General features: G+C 40.3%; 1 protein-coding gene across 1 annotated transcript in view; it reads left to right on the top strand.

Moving 5' to 3' along the window:
• Window positions 1-21,834, top strand: part of kiaa0825 (KIAA0825 ortholog) — a 149,815-nt gene that overhangs the window by 60,312 nt on the left and 67,669 nt on the right. The window contains exons 17-19 of the mRNA XM_084114025.1: window positions 2,419-2,575; window positions 3,289-3,438; window positions 4,720-4,814. Of these exons, the coding sequence (XP_083970151.1) occupies window positions 2,419-2,575; window positions 3,289-3,438; window positions 4,720-4,814 (402 nt within the window). The remainder of the gene's footprint in view (window positions 1-2,418; window positions 2,576-3,288; window positions 3,439-4,719; window positions 4,815-21,834) is intronic.

Genomic DNA, 21,834 nt, shown 5'->3' with positions numbered 1-21,834 from the left:
TTACAACGGCATAGAATAGTGCATAAGGACGTAAATTGGGACGGACGTCATTTTGCATTTGTGAATTATTGAGCCCTAATGATAAAGATGGGCATGTACTTTAAATCATCATCTTATTGGCAGATAATGTGTACCTTAAATCAGGGGTTTCAAACTTTTTAATGCCACATACCCCGAAATATGCTATACCCTTCTGAGGGACTTCTAAATTATAAAGGCAGCTGTACTTTTCACGTATAAACCTGTGACACTGAAAAAATATATTTAGGTTCTTATTTTTTCTTTCTTTCTTTCACTGTTTTTATCTGAGACCTGAGTTCTCCAGACCGGAGTTTGAAAACCCCTGCCTTAAATAATGATCCTGTACTAATCATTTCTTTAAACTATTGATTTTTGAGCACTTTTGAAAAGTGGCCAATTCTTCATGCTATTTTTCACAGTTGGCAAAAAAAAGAAAGAAAAGTTTTACCGTATATTCCAAGTCAGGTCCAGAACAAAAGCTCAGAGTTAATTAGCCTTATTGAAAATGATTTAGCGTCATAACCGAGCTAGAAAAAAAATATATATATCAAACTTTGAGTGTTCCGAGAAACGCTGATCCCAATGACAGGAAAACAAAAACAAAAAAATAGAGTGAGGGCAAAAAAAAAAAAAGGGCGATAGCAAAAAGGAAGAGTGATTATGTATCGCCTGTCTTAGACAGTCAGTGGAACCATTACTATTCATTAAAATAACCTTCACTTTCAGGCACTGCCTCCGGTGTAAACAATCAGCGTACAGTGTGTCGGCGGAAAGCGGGTTTTCTGAAAAACACCCACACCCCAGCTTGTCAACACACACACACACAAACACATACACACACACACACACACACACACACACACACACACACACACACACACACACACACACACACACACACACACACACACACACACACACACACACCTCCCTCATCTCTTGTCTTTGCAAAGTAATTTGTAGAGGAGAAGATGATTGTTCTCCATCACGGTGACCCTGGCAGGCTTTGACGGCATGCATGCACAGATGAAGATGAATGCAGTGGATTCCGTGGGCGGAGGGGGTGTTCTGCTTCTTTCGGGGCACATTGGTCCTAATGACGTGATTGATAGCTTGTCCCGGATCCGACGGGCCTCTCATTAATCAAGCCGCTGACTGGATCCAATCATTTGCTTCACCTGCACACTGATGGACAGGGAAGGATACAGGCACAGGTGCTGACACCCCGTTCACCGGCTGGGCTGCCCACGGCCTCGCCGCTTTTCTCGGTGTCATTGAAGCTAAAGGCCTGCCTGACAGGCGACACTTTCCTTGTCACTTTGTGATTGAAAAATAAAAAAAGGAAGGAAGAAGGAATGAGGGGAAACAATGACAGTGGGTGTATCGGATGGGAAGTGTGGCGAGGGTGATGAGGCATGTTGGATAGAGAGGAAGGGCACGAGAATGGGTGCGTTGAGGGGACCTTGAGGTTACAGCAAGCAGCACTGTGTCTCTGACTCTTGAGCTATTCTTCCTGACGCTCTCTTTTCTACATTTTTTTTTTTTATCTCTTCATTTTCGTCAAAAGGAACTTAAAAAAAATGGTAGCAAATCATGTTTTGCCGCATACTGGCAACATGCAGCTCTTGGCTTTTTGCACTAAGCATGTGCGAATCTTTGTGTGGAACACAACAATGCCCACTCTAGCTCAATGCTAACGAATATTGGCAACAGCTACTCTTATTTGGATGTTTGATCCCATCACAGAAAAGATCACAAAAGCTACAGTTAATGTCATTTGATTGTTTTGAATAAAATACTTTTGCTAAAGACTTATTGTGAAGAAATAAAATCAATCAATTTATTCATTGTAATTTTGCACACTTCTGTTGCTAGCAGTCTGCATAAAATATGAAGGTATCTATACATTTTGTAAAATATTTCTGGACCAGGATGACATGGTATCCACCAGAGTTTTAGATGTATGAACCTTACCATAAAAGTATGTTTGTGTATAGAGTAAAATAACTGATTTATCTCTTTCCAATTTGAACATTTTAATGTTAATTGAAAATTTGTACTTGTAGCCCAAACAGTAAGGAGTGTGGGTGCAATGTGCAATGGCAAGGTCATGGGTTCGATTCTCAGGGCAAGCAAGAACTGATCAAATGATAAAATGTTCTTTGAATGTAATGTAATTTGGATAAAAGCGTCTGCCAAAATGAATAAATGTAGTATTAATATTTACACTATTTAACTATAATAATTAAAATCTCCCTTAGAAAATGAACTGGAATCTTGTGGTTACCATGTAAAACTGCCTTTAGAAGGGTTTCAATTGAGTAATATAATAACCATTTTCCATTTATTTCATGTTATCCCCCCCCCCCCCCCCTTCTTTATGTGTTCCTCCATCAGTGTGTTGGAGCGTGTGGAGAGCGGCCCGGCGCAGGATAGAGGTGGGCCCGCGGAACTGACTGAGCATAAAATAAGGCAGTTGCTGCTGGAGCTATGCCATAGAGCAGGTGGCAGCCAGCACCTCCGGCAAATCCATCACAGCATCCAGCTCAATGAGGTAGCGAATTGCTGTTTTTCACCAAGCAATTAGGTGGCTGTTAGCCTGAGGCAGACAGTGTGACCTGAAGCTGAGGGGAACGCCTGTGCAGAGACACAACTGCATCCAGATGTTGCTGCGGGCCCTCTCGTAACACCCTTGACCTGATTGAAAAAAATCGATTGGAGAATAACAACTTAAACAACAGAAATAACAGAAATTAAAGGAAAAGATTCATGAATTAGTCAAAGTCTTTCTCTACACTTAAACTTCAGTTCTATACCCAATGCCCCTTTGCTCTACTTAACAATAAGAACACATCTTGGGAAATTAGTACAACTCTCACTTAAGTCTAATCTTGAGGACAATTCTTTGTGTCACATCTATACATATCTGTGTCCTCTTTTTTTGTCTGTTTCCAAATCCTATTCCTAGATAGACTGATTAATTTCTACCATTGTCGGCCAATTACTTGGGGAATAGAGAGAAAAGGAAATGTCCATTATGTCCAAAATTGGGTATGTAATAATTGTTGAAATGTACTAATTTGTCCGATGATGTGTTTAAGAATTCTGTAGAGACTCACTGTTAATTTGACCACATTAATAGTGATTAGTTTTGCTTAGTGCCATCTAATAATAAGATGTGTCCAGGCTCCTGTTCGTTTCTCTAGTCTGGACTGGAGTGCATTGATGATGAGCCTTTATGTTGTGTTTCTTCCTTTTATTTTGTAGGATTTACTGAGGTCCGTCCTATCGCCTCATTCAAAGAGAGGTGCACTTCTGGACTGCCCTTTGGGACCTGTCGTGTTCTCCTCTGAAGCGAGCGACTGTACATCCCAGTTTAACCCCTTCACCGAGTGCAATTCTAACAAGTTCGATCAGGTTGGTTCTTTGTTATCATTCATATTAAGTCGCTCAGCCTTCAACTCGAGGTGCTTGCGGACACTTGTTGTTTGCATAACTATTTACAGCAGTTCATGAATGGCGTGAACTAGTTCTCTTCTTCTACTCTTTCACTCTTTCGAGCGAGTGTAACTTTCCGTCAAGGCCACCAGGCAAGGTGAATATAAGAAGAGAGACTGAGAGACTTTAAACTGCTTCTCTAGAATGAACTCGACAATTCTCCATAGGTCGCTCTGTCCCTAAGCTATATTTTAGTGTGAAGGGAAGACACAAAGCAAAACATTAAAAAAGGTTAACCAAAAGAGCAAATAATTTTTTGAAAACACTTGAAAGGTGAACTCTTCAAGTGTGATGTGGCTTTGAACAAGGGGTGGGGAAAAAAGCATCCCTTGCGTGTTGAAGACGGTGTAGGTTGAAGGTTTAATTACAAGAGCCATGGTCCTCTTTTGGCTTTCTCTTAAAGGTAGGATAAAGTTTTCTCTGCTCATGTCATGCGACTTTTTGCAACGTCTTTGAAGCCGGAAAGTCTTGCAACCTTCTTTTTTGAGGGGAACTTTTTCCTTTCATTATCTTATTTGGCTCAGAGTTGTTACGTCGGTTAAAATGCGAGTTCTTTTCCTTTCGTTCAGCACTAGCTGCGGCGCTCTTAATCCCTTTTGTTTTCTCCTTATCGCTCGCGCTCGCATTGCTTTGCATAAAACACCTTATTAAGGGGATGATTAAAAAGCCTCCTCGCCTTCAGGTGGCTGCGCTGTTTGTCAAATCAAATGGAGGCAGAAAAAACAAATGCCGATCCATCAATCAGCCGGTCGGAGAATAGGAGGGGCTGGCACGCTCCTGTCCTTTTGTCAATAAAAAAAACAAAAAAAACACTCGGCTTCAAGTTAAGAGTGACGTTCTGGCTATCAAAGCAATCGGATTTCATTTGGCTTCCTAACAAAGGGACGGTCCACTTTGGGTGAGGGAAACCTTGGGCTGCTTGCCACGAACAACGGCGAGAAGAATAACGACTCCTCTTGCAAAATTGATTTATCTTTTTATAAATGATGGTACATCCCTCCCCAAATGGATTTATAAATTAATTGCTGTCTTATTGGAATAAAAACCTTCTTGTGCAGACATGATAGATAGATCGTGTTGGGGCGGCCTTGTTCGGGACCCCCTCCTCTTTGGTTAGTCCAGCCCAGCTGGAGCAGTAATTTACTGATCATATTAACTCTGATTAATAACGAACAATACTCGCTGCTCATTTATCAACAGGCTGCTATGGGTGAGAGGGAGTGGGATTGGGCCCAACTGCTGCCAGCCTATCAGAGCACGAGTCAGGTGACCTTCACGACGCTGCTCGCTAACAGGTAATGGCTGCTGCTCTCGCTTGCGCACAGTCGCCCCCTCCTTTCGCTTACACACTGTTGAAGTGCTGCCTGTCATGTCCCACCGTGTACTGCCGTAATGAATGTGAATATTGTGTGGAGAGGATAGAGGGATCCTGCGACCGTTTGAATGTGCGCGCTTGTCTGTGTGTGTCAGCTTCTAAAAGCATTATGGTTGGTCTACGTATTCCTCATCTGACCTATGTTTTTTTACGTATAGATGCTCCCGTCTCTACAGAATATGAGTTCTCGGTTTCTTTCAAGATTTTAATTTCCAGAGAGTTCCCTCAGAGTTTAGTAAAGAAAGTGCTTTTCCATTGAGAGCTTGCTAAAGAGAAAAGTATATCTGAGCTCACTGTGTGGAGAAAATGAAGCGTCTGCATTTTTTAGAAATCAGACTGTCAGACTGTGTCAGAAGATAATTTTGAGGTTACTGAGGGATCGGGTGTGGTTGAGCTTTAGTTTAAGGGGCTTTTTACATGACACTGTTTTCAACTAAAAACGGTCAACTTTTTATGCGTTTTGGCCGTTTATTTACGCGTTTTGTGTGCCTGAAAACGCAAACTTTTGAAAACGAGTTTCAAAGTGCAAGTTTTTGAAAACGGTTTCCGTGTAAACAACAAAAACGCGAATCTGTGAAAATGATGACGTCTTGCACATGCGTATCACATGTTCAATCTATAGTGTTTCTTCGCCATCTAATGGCCTGGCAGCAGAATAAAAGGGTTTTTAGTCGTTTTCACGGATCCGTGTGAATGGGGATCGGTTTGACAATGGTGTCGTCTGTACGTGGAAAACTCAACTTCTCAGTTTTAAGCATATCGTTGATATGTAACAACCCCTAAATGTGATACAAGTATGCTGGTTTAAAGGGATATTTCAAACCAGAGCCAGAGTATGATCCATTTGCTCCAAATGATCAGTGAGTTTAGTGTTGGTTCAACAGATCAAATATCAAATCTTAAACAATAATTTTAGTCTGTTCTTTTTTTTTTTTTAGGTCCTATTTCTGGTCAATATTTCTTTAAAGATGTTCACTGTTTTAATCACGTTTATGTTCTTTTTCTTAAATGGTTCTGACAAGTTCTGATGGTATGCCAAGTTTAGGTTACACTCTATTTAAGGTGTCCATGTTACAGTGTAATTATACATTTAAGTACTGAGTAATATTATTTAACAACATGTATACTGTAGGATTAGGAATAGGGCTTGTTTTAGGTACATGTAAATATGCATGATTTACTGTTATTACTATAAGAAGTACATGTAAGTTGTAACAAGAACACTGCGAAATCAAGTGTTACCCAAGTTTATTTTTATAAGTATTTTTTAAAAACTCAATAAGGTTGTAAAACTACATAAGCATAATTACTGCATAAAGTTTTACTAATTATTAAAACATTTAATACTTTTTTTTTTTAAAGTTAAAATAGGTTTAGTTAAATGAATGTTGTGTTGTGTGAACAGGGTGTTGTTTGACAAATTTTGTCTTAAATAGTATATACTTACAACTTAATGTCCATCATATCTTTTAAATGAATTAAAGAAAAGTGGCACTTGAATTGGATAAAATTAAGATTTTTTTTTTTGATAGGGAATTGTGTCATATCTGGGAATCAGTGCCAACGCCCTACCACACAATAGTTTCCACTTGGTAGTGCAGCAGGTCAGTGGAACAAGAACCTGTTTCTGCGTATCTGGCAAATCACCTGCCCAGTCCAACTTGGAGAGCGTCCAGATGTTAGTGTTTCCTTCACAGTGGGGTGTAACCTCTGAGAGCATCTTTCTCTGTTCAGTATCTCAATGATGGAGCACCTGCCCTCATGGCCGAGCAGAAGTTCAGAAGAGGGATGAAAGAAAGTAAGGTGAAGGACAGAAGGTCCTTAAGAGGAAGAAGCTTAGAGGGTTAGAGATTCATTCTGTATAGTTTTGTTTGTGAAATCAGGGTCCATAAACCATTAACTTCATTATCAGTCATTGAGTTCCGGTTGTGGTCACCAAATCTCGTGTTTCTAAGCCCAATTGACATGGGTAAGGTTCTGAGAAATTGCTTCATATAAAAACAATAGAAGTCTTTAAATTCGGGAAGTAGCGATAGTCTTTTCTTCCCTATTGTGACATATATCCAAGTGAAAAAAAGTAGGAAACTCGTCATCAGAGAAGAGAAGAGATGTTGCTGAAGGACGGAGGGGAAGTTAATTTGAGTAAAGATGAATATCAGTGATGATGTGCACGGATAAATCATTTGTAATACTGCAATATTCCAGAAAAAAATTATAATTGTCAATTTTGAATTCATGTCACTTTATTGTCCTCATTCAGATAGCTGTGTGTGTGTGTGCTTGTGTGCATGCGCCCTTTAAAAAAAAGATAGCTACTTTCATTCACCATTGTATTGCATGACACTTGTGGATCGTCCATGAATGACCATGAAAGAGTAAATTTAATGGGAAACCTGGTCAGAGATAGAGAGATAAATAAATAAAAAATAGAATGAGGCAGATAGAAAATAGTTGTAACACAAGGTCTAATGCATGGAAAAAAAGCAGTAATAGGTCATGGAGGAAATGTTAGACACTAGAGACCCTCTCTGGAGACTGAGAATGTATGTAGGTCTTCTATATGCAGAAACTATGTGATCTTGCTGTCTGTTGAATAGGGTGTTCATCTGAACATATTAATCTCTCTAACTTCTCTTTTTTTCAGTAATGTTTTAATGATGTCAGGTTATGAGAGGATTTTTTTTTTTTTTTTTTAAAGAATAACACCAAAAATGTATCACAGTTTCCACAAAATTATTAAGCTGCACAACTGTTTTGTACATAATAATAAATGTTTCTTGGGCAGAAAATCAGAATGATTTCTGAAGGATCGTGTGACACTGAAGACTGGAGAAAATTTAGCTTTACCATCACAGAAATACAGTGTTTTAAAATTATTATTATTATTATTATTATTTTTAAAACATATCCAAATAGAAAATAGCAATTTTGGTTTGTAATTATATTTCAGAATATTACTGTTTTTTCTTCTTCAAATAAATTCATTATTTACTGATAATCTTCACCCCCACTGTGGCTCTTGAAACAAACATGATGGACGACTTAAATTCCGATTTGTTCCTCAAATAAATCTATCATAAAATTTGGCATGTAGTGCATATGGGTTATTTTTATTTAATTATATATTTTAAAAGTCCCTTTTTTGGAGCTTGACAGCCCATTGGTCACCGAGAACTGCCTTGGTATGGAAAACAAAATACCAAAACATTTGTGTGTGTCCTACTAAAAAAAATTAATAATAATAATAATATCAATAATAATAATTTATTAATAATAATAAAAGTTTGGACTGGCATTCACAGTATATAATCACCCAGAAATTTTTGGTGAACTATCTATTTAAACATTTCTGTGGCTCTATGAGGAGTACATTCATCTTGCTGCATATGAATGAGACGTGTGCCATAATGCGGTCTCAACTCTGTCCCCCCGTTCCTCCTCTCAGAGTGTGTGTGTGTGAGAGAGAGAGGGAGAAGATTTACACAGGTGTGGGTGTCCTTTATTGTCACCTGTCATTTGGCTGTCCGTGCCAGCAGTGTCATAAATCATTCTCAAATGGAGCTTTTCAGCATAAAGTGACTGATTAATGTTCCTGTTCTTCCTCAGACTAGCACCTGACACCCAGAGAGACAGCTACAGCAAACTTCTAGACATGACCCACACAAACTTTTTTTTTGCCAGAGTTACAGTGCTTGGTGACAGGAAGGCTTTGCAATAACACCATAGGTTCAATGATCTGTGTTAAAATTCACATTCAGGTTTGCCTTCTCGGTTTAAGTTTTATAAATCTTATGCTGTGTTGCGCATGTAGGATACTCCTATTTGATACAAATCTGGCTTCCCTCCATGTTGCATTCTGTAATCTGGCAATACTAGCATTTGTTTTGTGATTTACTATCTCTGCAAACACTCTTTTTTAATGGTTTTGATAGAAGTCTCATGCTCACAAAGGCTGCGTTTGTTTGATGAACCATGATCAAAACTTTGCAAAACCTGTTGTATGCAATATTTTATGTCTTCTTTAGTGATTTTTAAAAAGTAAACATAAGAATAAATAAGAAAAAGAAAAACAGTAATCAATTTGTCACACAACGATTACCTGTTCATGCGTAACAGGGCAAAACTGTAGCAGGGCACCAACTACTAAGGTGTACTTGATAATCTAAAGATAGTCTTTAAAAAAAATACAAATAAGTATCAGTTATATGATGTATCAGGCTTTTGAGGTCTCTCAATCATCATTGTATTACATTGCATTATATGCCACCCCCCCCCCCCCCCCCCCATTAAAAACTACAGTGCTTTGATCATAAAACTAAGCATTTAAATATCATATATAATGCTTATAGAGATATAGAGTGGCAACTGATATTTATATGCATTTTATGTAAGTTGTCTGCTATAGTGTTATAAAATGAGTTTACATTACAAGCTATCAGAATTTCATCTTAATGTTTGGCCGTATAAATTTCAGGAACTGTACTAAGTTTGGGCTTCTAAATAAAATTGAGGTGTTTTTTCCTCCTTGATTGTGAGCTCCATAATCTCCTATATCATAGTGTATGAGCCATAAAAGCATTTTTTTTTTTTTTTTTTTTTACATTTTGTCTAAAGGTTCAATAAATTGTTCCATAAAAAAATAAAAGGTTTATATTTTTATTTTTTATTTTTACATGGTGTTTTTGATCAATTTAATGCATCGCTTGCTTACATTTTTTTTATTTTACTGACCCAACAAACAAACTTCCTTTCTTTCACCTGTGTTACCTGAATCATTTTTCATAAGTGAGCTCTATGGTTAAACATTTTCCTCCAATGGCTTTTTCTTATAATATGTTGTGCCTTAGTTTGACACGCTTTCAGTGTTACAAAATACCACGGGACACACTTAACAAGCACCTTCTAAACAAATGTAATGCTATTGGTAAATGCTAAAACTTTTGGAATCACAGTCACAAACAATGCTAAAATATGTCTTCTCCTTTCTCCTCTTTTTGCTTAGCATTGAAAGACATGAATTTTAACTGATGTAGTACGTTGGCTTGCTCAACTCATACAGCCTTGCACTGTCATTCCTTTATCATCCGGAACAATAGTGAAGTATCTGTTGAGAAAGATGGCAATTGATGCAGGGAGTGGAGTGCTTTAAATTGCAGTGATAGGCACTGCCGTTCACATTGGGCACATGCCATCTGTTCCCAATGATAGCCATATGGTTAGCTTTCTTTCGCAGGGTAAAAAATACAAACAAATGTGTCAGAATGCAAGGACTTTTTCCACAGACGCGCAGAGACTCGGCTAGAGGCAGCATCGCAATGTGCGGGGAAGTAATTGATATCGCCACCTTTGTGTTATGAGTTTGTTGTTGTTGCTTTTTTGGGTAAGGGAATCTGTCATGGCTGAGGAAAGGGACATTTTCACTGTGTTGCTGGAAAAAGCAAACACTTCCATGTCAACCCATCATTTTATGGGCAAGGTTTTTTTTTTTTTTTTTTGCTAGGGGCCATTTAAGTTTCAGAAACAAGTCCCCTCCATCATGCTCTATGACAGACGGACAGACAGACTGACTGACTGACTGACTGACTGTGGGAAAGCTTCTTTGAATCTCTCCATCATCTTGCCTTTGTTTTGGTGGCTAGTGCTGTAAATTAGCAGACACAATGAGGTTTTATTTAGCATGAGGCAGGCGTAGAGCTCCTGGTTTGTTCTTTGCATGTATGTGTGTTCATGTATGTGTGTGTGTGTGTGTGTGTGTGTTGGTGGGTGAATCACTGAAGCCTGGGAGAAGGCCGTGGCCCCACCTCACATGGCAGAGAAGAGCTGAAAGGCTCATTAATCAAACTTCGAGTCACAGATGTGATGGCTTCCACACAAACTGCCAGCAGACTGTGAAAGTCACATCCAACAGAGTCAACTGTCAAGCAGCTAGGCCACCATTTCCACCCGGCCTAGCTCATTCCTCATTTCTTTCCTCTAAAATCCTCTTCCATCCATTCATTATTTCCTTCCTCCCTGTCTCGCACCTCTCGTAATGTTCACAATCAGAATTAAGTTCACGTTTGTTCATTCATTCTCAGATGCCCAAATCTATATGTGTACATTTTAATTATGCTATGTATTATGACATTTCCCTGAGCTCAACACTAAGGATTTTTTTTTCAGTCCGTCATAGAACATGATGGAGGGGACTTGTTTGTGAAACTTAAAGGGCCCCTAGCGAAAAAAAAATATATATATATAAAAAAATAAAGTCACTAAAATGATGGGTTGACATGGAAGTGTTACTCGCCATGCCAATATTTTTACTGGTCCCACCAAAAAAAAAAAAAAAACATTTTTTTTAATGAATTAATTACTAATTATTAATTAATACCTAATAAATCATTGAATTCTAATAAATATGCACCTAAAATTTTAGATACTGGGGACATTTCTGTAACGCTTAATCCAAGGAAGACGAAAATGAAGTGAATATAACACAAGGTTTATTTAAACAACTCAAAACTAGACAGCCAACATGCGAGACAATGTGTGAAACATGAACAATACCGGACAAATGAAGAGTGCTCAAGAAAGAACTTAAATACACAGTGACGAACAGCTGTGATGGTAATCAGTGTCCATAGAAAATAATGAGAGCCGGGAAACAAAGACAAAAAAACACAAGTGACTGATGTAAACAAACTGAAAGTCCATGGACTGAACTAAACTGAACATAACTGTGACAGAATGCCCCCTATCGTGATGACGATGATAAGGGAGGTGGCTTTGGACGAGGACAAAGAGGTGGTGAAGAGATGAAAACAGTAGGCGACGGAGGGCTGATGAGGGTTGGCGGCGACGGAGGAGTGGCAACCTCCAAACGACGACGAGGTCCCGGCGGCGAAGATGGAAACGGCCCGATGGCACAGACCAAGAGCTCTCCAGTGCAAACAGCCCACAGCGGTGTTGAGGGAGGGAGGAGCCAAGATGGTGTTGTGGTGGCTGATGGCATCTGGGGTACGACCGGGGACAGAGGACAGCCGTAGGGTGGAGGGACGGAGCGCAGAGGACGGCCCGTAAGTCCGTGGCGGAAGTAGAGTGATGACTGACCAAAGGGGAGCCGGTGGAACGAGGGAACCCGGTGGAGCAATAAGGCCGAGGGTCTCCGGTTGAGCCGAAGATGGGAGGAGCCAAGTGGAGCTGACAGGTCGACGGGCCGAGAAGCGAAGAGAACAGAGGCCGGAGAGGGAGCCGCTGGATCCTATCGAATTGGCGCTGCCGGTGGTTGCACGACTTGCGGCTCCACGTCACTGCAGGGAAGGTGCAGGGCTGTAAACATCCGGGAGCAGAGGGGCTGGAGGACTGGCTGAGCTTCGCGTGATGGTGGATGATGGTGCAGATAATAATTCTGCACTGAAGTCGATCAACCAGTCCTCTGTCTCAGATCCCTCAGCTGCTGGTGTCGTGGGCTCACACCCCTGGTCAGGTTCACTCATCGCTGCGGTTGGTCCCTCAACGTCTGCGGGGGGGCTCACACGATCTCTCTGCTGTCGAAGGTGATAAATCCGGCTCAGGGGCTGGCACTGTCCTCTCCAGACACCAGATGATGGATTCCTTCCAGTTTTGTCAAGTGGTCTCTGGGAGGTCAACAGGATGATGGTAATGTTCCCCGATCCAGAACAGTGATTTCAGGGTCTCGTCGTCATAAGGGCAGTTGACGGCAAAACTCCTCCGTAAAAATTAAAAAGCCGTCTGAGACTCGGCTCCCTGTGCGCGTGCTCACCGAAAAAAAGCGTGCGAGAACTGAATTTGATTTTTCTCGTCTTCTTGCGCTTGAAACTGAATGATTAAAAATCCCTTCAATGTTTAAATTGAGAAGACATAAAAACACGTGCAAATGATAAACTTTCGTGACGGCGATGCACTGGCCTGGTTTGGCAAGTTACAACTCCATTAACTGTCCCGTCTTTCACGCTGGCCCTGGGCCATCGGACAGTCCTTATTGTTGAGTTCTGTTGTTTAGTTATTTTATTGTTTTGTTGTTTTTGTTATGCCTAAAAGTATGACACAACTTGCTGAACATGCTAATTAGCTATCATCTAGACTACCAAATGTTTTGGTTTTAGTTTTTATTGGTTTGGTTTGGTTTAGTTTAGAGAAAACGAACATGCCGAGCAGATAGCTAATTAGCTACACTGCATTTTACTTCTTATATCGATCATTAGCTACCATCTAAACTACCTATTGTTTGTTTTGTTTTGGGTTATTTTATTTTATTTCGTTTTTATTGGTTTGGTTTGGAGGAAATTAACTTTCATAGCAGATAGCTAATTAGCTACCATCAAAACAACCAATTGTTTGGTTTTGTTTGTACTTGCCGATGAAACAGGTAATTAGTTACTGACTAAACTATCCAAAGTCGTGCTGAAATGGCTGAAACAGCCGCTATTTATAATGTTATTCCAGCTTTGCAGGGCTTTTTTTTTTGCCCGTCAGTTTTCCTTTCACAACATCCTTGATTATGCCACACTCTTTAACTCAATTCAATCCGTTCTCTCACTTCCAGTCCTCTGTTTATTATTGAAGAACCATTATCTCTCATAATCTATGATCCTAATCTACAGCCGTCACAACCAGCTCAATCTCACCCAGCGCAGAGCTTTAATCAGACACCCACTGCCATCTCCACATTGTGATTGACAAAGCCACCCTGCCAGCCTGAGAGGTGGAAAATAATAATAAAATAAATAAACTGTGTGGTCCCTGGATGGAAGAGGGCCAGTGACAGGCTTCCACGCTGGGGGCCCGGTGTCACTGCACTGGCAGTCTCATCACACTGCCACCAGAACCCAGCCATTTGCATCCAGGCCAGGGACAGATAATTAGAAGGATTCCTGCCTGTCAGCATTAATCTGGGCAGCGGTGAAACGCCCTGACAAGGAAATGGAGATGGAGAGCTTTTGCTGGAGCGGTTGGCGAAGGAGAGTGTGGTTCAGTAGAGGCAATCATAGCTCCTTACAAATAAGAGTGATAATATTAGTGGCCTATAACGGTAATTCATTTGGAGTGCACTGAATGCTGATTTGTAACGCCTGCATTTAATATACCTCGCTTGTTATAGATGTCTAAGATGAGTATTTCAAGCTTAATTTACTTCAATTTGCAGTTACCCAGTCTTATATTGTAAAAATGCAATGCAAAATACAAAAAAAAAAAAAAAAGTATCGTAAAAGTAGCATTTAGTCAAGCTTGTATGTCACAACCAGTCTATTTTTGTCAGTGCACAGGCACTTTGAAATGCTCGCTGTGTCATTTTTTAACAATCTCACCACAAGGGAACCTTCATTGTTAATTGCTTTGAAAAGTTTGAAATGTCGTCTGTTGGAAGGATATATTAAGCTAAATCACTATGGATTATTCTCATATATCATTTTGTTTTTTCGTACAGATTTATATAATTAATTGACTGTGTTTTAGGAGCATTCAGAACTCACACTATTATAGGATAACAGATATAGGAGATTTGCGAATACCTAAACATAAATAGAACTCGCTTCAAATTGTTTCAAAATGAAATGATGACTGACATTTAAAATGATAGTTCACCCAAAAATGAAAATTCTATCATCATTTACATACCTTCACATCGTTCCAAACCTGTATGACTTGCTTTCTCAAGTGTTTTTAGTCTGTACTAAATTCAGCATTCTTTGAAATATATTTTTATGTTTCATATAAAAAACTAAAAAAAAACTCATACAGGTTTGCAATATGGACATGAGGGTGAGTAAATGATGACAGAATTTTCATTCTTGGGTGAACTATCCCTGTAAGTTACTATTGGCTAAACGTTGTAAATTAAGTTAGTTTTGATTGTCTCTCTGGTCTTAGAGTATGTGTTGCAGTTTTACACCTGACATTGGTAACTTCTTTCATTCTCCTGACGAGTGTAGTGTCTTGGCCTAGTGAATCGTACCTCTATACGATGTCTACGGTACTGTCATAGGAGCCCTGATCAGACATGACCTTCCCTCTCTGCTGACTTTACATGGCCTGAATGCCACTGTCTCAGAGTACCTTTAGAGGAACTGTGGACTGTCATCCTGTCAATTAGATGGTGATCTCAGTGCTCCGCAGAGGTGCTACAGATCCCCCGGAGCCCTTAGCCCTGACTGATATAAGGGCCATGGTGCCACTCTGGCCCCTGGGCAGATGGTCAGCAAGCATCCTGAAAGCTGAGGGCACTTGGGTCTTTCATTGGCATTCAGTGGCCACGTTCAAACTCTGCCCCTCAGAGGTGGGTAAGAAGGACAGAAGGAAGGATGAAGGTTGCTCAGACATGGTTGATGAGGAGAAGGTCTGTCACCACATCTGCCCTTCTGCAACCTCTCTGGTTGAGCACCACACACTAATTAATAAGTGTGTGCACAGGTAACCCGACAGCCAAGCCCCACTTTTGCAGATTTTGCAGTTTCTGCACTGATTTTGCGAGAAAATATATATATAGCATATAATATATAGCATGGGTTTAACCCTCATGTTCTGTTTGGGGTCTTAGAGATTCCAAGACCATTTTTACAACTTCTTTATTCTTTCTTCTAAAATCTTTATTTTAATCAAATTAATACAGCCTTGGTGAGCATTAGAGACTACAATATTTTGTAAACATCTTACCAAGTCTAAACGATTGAGCGGTTGCAGTAGCGCTGTTAACCACCACGCAAACCAATCAAATGCAAAGGGCCCCGCAGGCTTGGGGCCACTCAATTCATGACTCCTTTTGACATAATTTACCGGGTGGTCAAGATAAGTAGAAAGAAACAAAGCACACATATCCAAGCTGAACTAAAAAAAAAAAAAGAAATTAAAGAGAAGAAACCCAATGCTGAAAGAATGCCAAAGCCTACTTTTTTTCTTTTTTTTTGCGCTGAAAAATCAATATGAAACATCTGATGAGGTGGAAGACCTGCAGCCAGGTCACACACTGAACAAGCTGTGCCCGCACAGTCACTGCCTGTGCATTTGCCGAAAGATATAGGGTTGTGAATCTAATTCCAATTCTGGAATCGCATAATTAAGGTCAGGAATCAGATACTTGTTATAAAATTTAAATTGATAAGTGATATGTGTTCACAATTAATGTGATTTTCAACTATTCAAGCGCATGATGTACTCAACTCTCATTTAGTGCACAAATACTGAATTCAATTGAGTTCTCTTGCGCTTGAAAATATTTCCTCATAAAGTCACTGATCTTGACTGAATAACTTGTGTAACTTTAATAAGGATTCATTTATTAAAAGGAAACTCTATGCGGTGTTATTCTACTTTTGATTATTTTTGATTTCTTACACTTTGTTCAGTTGTATTTATTTGTGCTACGGCTAATTTTTATTATTATTTGTGACGGTTTAATTGTCTTTATTAATGTTTGAAATATATAAGTTGTGTCACATCCTGACTTTGCTTAAGGCCCCCAAAATGGTACACCCGCCCCTCACCGGTTGTATGTTGTATACGGTATACATTATAGTTATATTTTTAGTGTGATAGTATGATGGCTAAGTGTATGAAACGGGGTTAGAGTATTCTGCTCAGTGCTCTGCTGAGGATTGTCTTGATGTGACAGGCTGCTATGTTAGCTCAAGTTGTTTTTGACAGAACACTAAGAAAAGAAGACCAGAAAGAAATGCACACTGAATTCCTCTTCAGAAGCAACAGTCTCTGGAATAATCGTCTTTCTTTCTTTCTTTCTTTGGTTGGTGTGAAAGGTTCATGCGAACTCCCTTACTTGTACTTGGTTACACTAATTATAGTATAGTTCAAATCTGCTGATAAAAGTGACATTTTGTGTGTGTTTAGTCTTGATGTTAAACCCAAGGGACAATTGAACTTTGGCTCAGACCAAGCAATCAAACCAAGTGTGAAAACAGTTCAACTAGATTTGAACTTCCTCTTCATGACGTCTTTGAATCAGTGCCCAAATTGTCTGGGATTTTTTCCTCCTCTGACAATATATATCTTGTCTATTTCAATATTATTTTTATCTTATTTGTTGAGTTAAGCCAGGTTGACTAATCTTGACATCTTTAAATCAATGTCCAGACTGGCTCGGAGCAGATTTCTCAAATGTAGTTATTCCTCAGAGGCATCTTCACCCTTTATTCTTTACTCTATGTTTCATCTACTGGCAACCATCTATAGCAGTGTGACTGTTTGTTGCAATTTGTGTGATACCCAGTGACAATGTTATGAAAGGCCATTTAGAGATGAATGATGCTCCTTGTCACTCCCTCGATCTCTCCTTCTCTATCTCTCTCTCTGCCATACTCTCATTCATCTCTTGTCTTTTTTGAACTTGGGCGCTCTTGCTGGAAGGGGAGCAGATCTAATCAGAGAGTGGGCTGCCTGGATTGGGGGCATCTGTGTAGCCTCTGCGTTGGCTCCGGGCTGCCCCAATGCTTTCTCAGGCAATCCGTCATTCAGCGTTGCCCTGTCCGAGATCAGCTCAGGCCTCTCCTCACAACCACACACACAATCCAGAGCTCAATGTCAGGCCATGGACTACTTGACGGAGTGAACCGTTTGAAGACTTCCTATCTTTCCTGGAAACTATACCACCTGCTGGCTTGAAGCCCGTGGCTGCTTGCCCTCTTCTGGTTTGAGAGAGGTCAGAATACACGTTGTTTCCGACCAGCTCTGCCAGTCTCCTCAGGTTTCCGACCCCAGCCGCGAGCATCAACCGTCCAGAAAAAAAACAGTAAGAGGGCACGAGCAAAGGCAACGGCCTCCTGTAATTCTGGCCTGTAATGTCTTACGCTGTTTCAACACTTGTTTGGTTGCTTGGTCCGAACACAAGTTCAGTTCTATCCTTCTCCCTCTGCCCTGGTCTCTTTTGCAGCATCATCTTACTACTGTTAGTACTGATGTACTCTAGATAGGTAATACCTAACCAGCTGCTGTGACTTACTCTTGTCTCTATGGTATTACTACCGGAAATACACTAGTATGTAAACTGTGGCTGATACCAAACTGATAATTATGTTCAATTTATAGCAGAAAAACTGATAAATGGATTTAAAAAAAAATATATATATGTTTTAAATTCTAAAAATAAGTTTAGGCATCACACAAATATAATGTACATATTCAAATTATTGGTGTTTTTTAAGATTAGCTTTAAGTACAAGTTAGTGACAGCAAAGGTAATCTAAACTTTATTATAGGGTAAACAAATGACATACTGATTGTTTAAAACTTCTCTAATGTAAAAAAAAAAAAAAAAATCAAACCTCATTAGTTTGTGTGGGATGACATCATGAAGTTAATTCACATGGCATGCAAGAACAAATGAGGTTTTATGTTATTGACATGTAGCCATAGTGGATTCCTGCATGGGTATGACATTTTTGACCTCATTATTGTATGGACAAAAATGTGTTTTTTATCTTTATGTGTGTGTGTGTGTGTGTGTGTGTGTGTGTGTGTTCCACAGAAGAAAGTAAGTCATATGATGACTTGAAAAGTAAATAAATTTGCATTTGTGGTTGAACTATGACTTGACTCATAGGTTGGCACTTGAATCTGAACAATTAGAGACAATTTCTGTGGAAACAAGAGGCAATGAGAAACAAATTATAACCCTAATACGATACCAGGCACGTATACATCATCAATAACAGTTTACTTCCACAATTAGACCAGATAGCATTCATGCCAATTATGATCCATACCAAAATCCTTTTTTTTCAAGTTTAGTAGGTAATTATTCTTGTTTATTGTAGAAATGTGTGAACTTTTGTCTAAAATTAAGCCTTAAGATTATAAAGATGCTTATATTGCTGCATTTGTTATTTATGATGAAGCGTATTCCAAACTTTAATGCATAACAGAAGTGAAATTTCATCCTCAAGAGACGAACACGTCACTGCAGAAGACGAGACGGCACGTTTGTTTAAAGCAGACGGGCAATAAAACGGTCCAGCTTAGTAGCGAGCAAACGTCGGGTTAGTTTTAGCCTTTCATTGGCGTTGGATATCAGTGACAGCCCCGATCAAAGAACGCCGTCACAAATGAAGCTGTCAAAATGGCTGGCAGCTGAGTCAGGCAGCTAAAGGGGGAGAAACAGAAAGAGAGATTTTCATTTGCTTTCAAATGCATCATGACCACGATGGAGCCTTCATAAACAGACAAAAAGATGGCTAAAACGTGTTAGCGCAGCGCGACACGATGAATTATAAATGTGTGCGGAGGATTATAAAAACAATGAGCGAAGGCAGCGGAATCCCTCAACCTCGGGCAGATAGACTAATTAACACTTTCGACATGAATGTATGATCTCATTATAGCTCTTGAGCTTATGTAACGTGGCATTGCACCATTGTTGCAAGCGCGGAGAAAGCTTAACGCCGTTTAGAACATCTATTGTTTAGAGTGAAGGTTTAGTTACGTAAACATTTACGCAACTCGCAAAAGTCGTAGGGAGATGTGTTCTGTTGTATATTTCGGGCTTTTTCCTATGAGTTGTTCCTGCTAATTTTCTGATAATGGCCAATTATCTGCTCTTTTTTCACTAATTAGGAGATAAATATCATCAATCATTGTCTATTAATGTTGATGAGCCGCTTGCATGAAATGAGCGTTTATATGCCTAATGAGTGTGCCCTTTTCCTCTATTCGTATCATTCGAAACACTCATTTGCCGACACAAAGTATTCATGGTTAGGTGCTTCTGTTGTGCAGTAATTCACGTACTTGATGGTCGTGACATGTCTCTATGACGGAGTCTCACAGAGGCACTCTCCGGACATAGAACGAGAGCGAATTAAGTCATCTTCTTTAATGCGTTCACAAAAAAACGAAGAAAGAAAAGCTCGGAGTGAGGCCTATACGTTCCCTGCTGCTATCCTCCTCCTCTGTTTCTCCCTCTCTCTGTCTGTCTAGGTCTCTCCTTCGCTGTCTGTCTGTGAATGTGTGGGAACTACAAGGCGCGCTCCTTTTTAGCCCCTCGCGGAATGAATCAGCTTGGATTTCTAAGGCTGTAGAAGTGTCCCATTGTTATGATGTCACCTCAGCTCAAGAAGGATGACCTCTGGACCCTATGGATTCATGGCTGTTTCGTCGCCCCCATTTCTGACAAGGATAGCTGCCTTTGTCCTCCCACTAGGGGGTATCCAAGCCGTTTGGAATAGATTTCGAAGGACTCGCGGCTTAAGACATACAACTTTGTGTGTCGCCGTTGTCTCTCGATTTTTTTGTGGTACCTCTTGACTCTGGCTTCATTTTCCTCTTTTTCTCTGTCTTCCTTCCTTTCACTCTGTCAGTCTTCCTGGCTTTTTTTCTCTGCACCCGTCCGTCTCCATCTCCATCTCCCCCCTGTGCCGTCCTTTTCATTTCGCTATTGCTAAGGAAATAGTGAATACCGCCAGATGTCGCAAATACATCATCATAAGGTGGAGGACTGGTGAAAATAAATCAAGACACGTATGCGGTGGGGGATGTGAGACTGGTGCTTCTCTTAGAGTGTGATTGTGTGTGTGTGTGTGTGTGTGTGTGTGTTTGGGAGAGAGAGAGAGAGACAGAAAGCGAGGGAGAGAGGGCAGTAGAGGTCATTGGATTGTCCCTCAGATGTGTGATATTTTATGTATGGGAAAAGCAAGAACGGATATGACAGAAGATGCAATTCGCCACCTCAGCAGACCAAAAAGACAAAAATGCAACACCGAAAAAGGTCCAGAACCTTTTAAGACTTCCACATCCACCTGACCTAAACGACTCACAAAGACAATGCGAACATCACCAGAAACTAACCACACAAACAAACGAAACACAAAATGCGTCTCCTTCCCACTAACACGCATTCCTACTAAAATGACTAAGTGAAATGAGCTGTGAGAAAGGCTTTGTTTGCAGTTGAAGGAGAGCGAAGCAGACACGCTCTCAGATCCACACTGAGTCGAGCGAGAGAAGGAGATTCCCCAGGGTGGCGCTATCCCAACAACGCTTATCCTGCAGGGGAAAAGTTTACAGCAAGCCCTGCCGTTTGTAGTGCCACTACAGAGGCTGTGACAGTCTGCATAAAACGGGCTGGATCTGAGCAGATGCCTCCAACCGAAAAAGAAAAAAAAAACACCTACAGAAGCACAATTGAACGAATGCAATCGAGACATCAGAGCGAAGCCCTCTAAATACCTTATTTATGCAGCCGCTTATATCCGTGACAACAAGAAAACAAAACGACACATCAGCATAAACCCTCCTCTTATCATATGGAGGCTTGTCTTGTTTTGTTTTTTTACATTTCCTTTTTACCTTCCCACATCACAAATGTGGTATTTTTTTCTCCTTCAGTTATTCTGAGTTCCTCAAAGATGGATAGCCCTGATCAAGCTTTGATATACTAAAATGACACCCCTCGTCTTCCATCAGCCCTGCGGCTGACCATCTCCAGCTCACCCCACCAGATGCTAGACAACATTTTCTCTCGAGTGCTCTCACAGCCGGCAGGTAAAAGGAAGAGGGCTAATTCCAGGCTCTTTTGAACTCCTTGTAGTGCCTTTCTCTATTTTTGGCCATCAGAGAAAAAGTGCTTCAAATAGATCTCAGAACAAAGTGTAAACGAATGTGTGGTATATATTGTGAGCATCAAAGTATTATTTGAGCTGTGGATTCGTGACATTGGCCAATAAACAATTAGATTAGTCACAACGGATACGGGGGTGAGCCTTTGTTTCAGCCAAGCTTGCTAGTGTCGGTAAGATTCTGAGGGGACGCCATATTGACGAGCCCTTTTCTCTCTGGTTTGGGGGCGGAGTCCACTCAGCTGTCAATCACAGAGACAGAAGAGAATAGCTGTGATCCGTGCCATCGTTGCAACTAAAACCGTATGCAAATTTGCCCTTGGAAATGTATTTCTACATTCGCTATACGTTGGAGAACGAATAGCCATACAAATAGGC

Source organism: Abramis brama, assembly GCF_963993115.1.
Source record: "Abramis brama genome assembly, chromosome: 5".
In the NCBI taxonomy this organism is placed as follows: Eukaryota; Metazoa; Chordata; class Actinopteri; order Cypriniformes; family Leuciscidae; genus Abramis; species Abramis brama.
The sequence above is the reverse complement of the archived record's forward strand: the minus strand, read 5'-3'. Positions and strand labels throughout refer to the sequence as shown.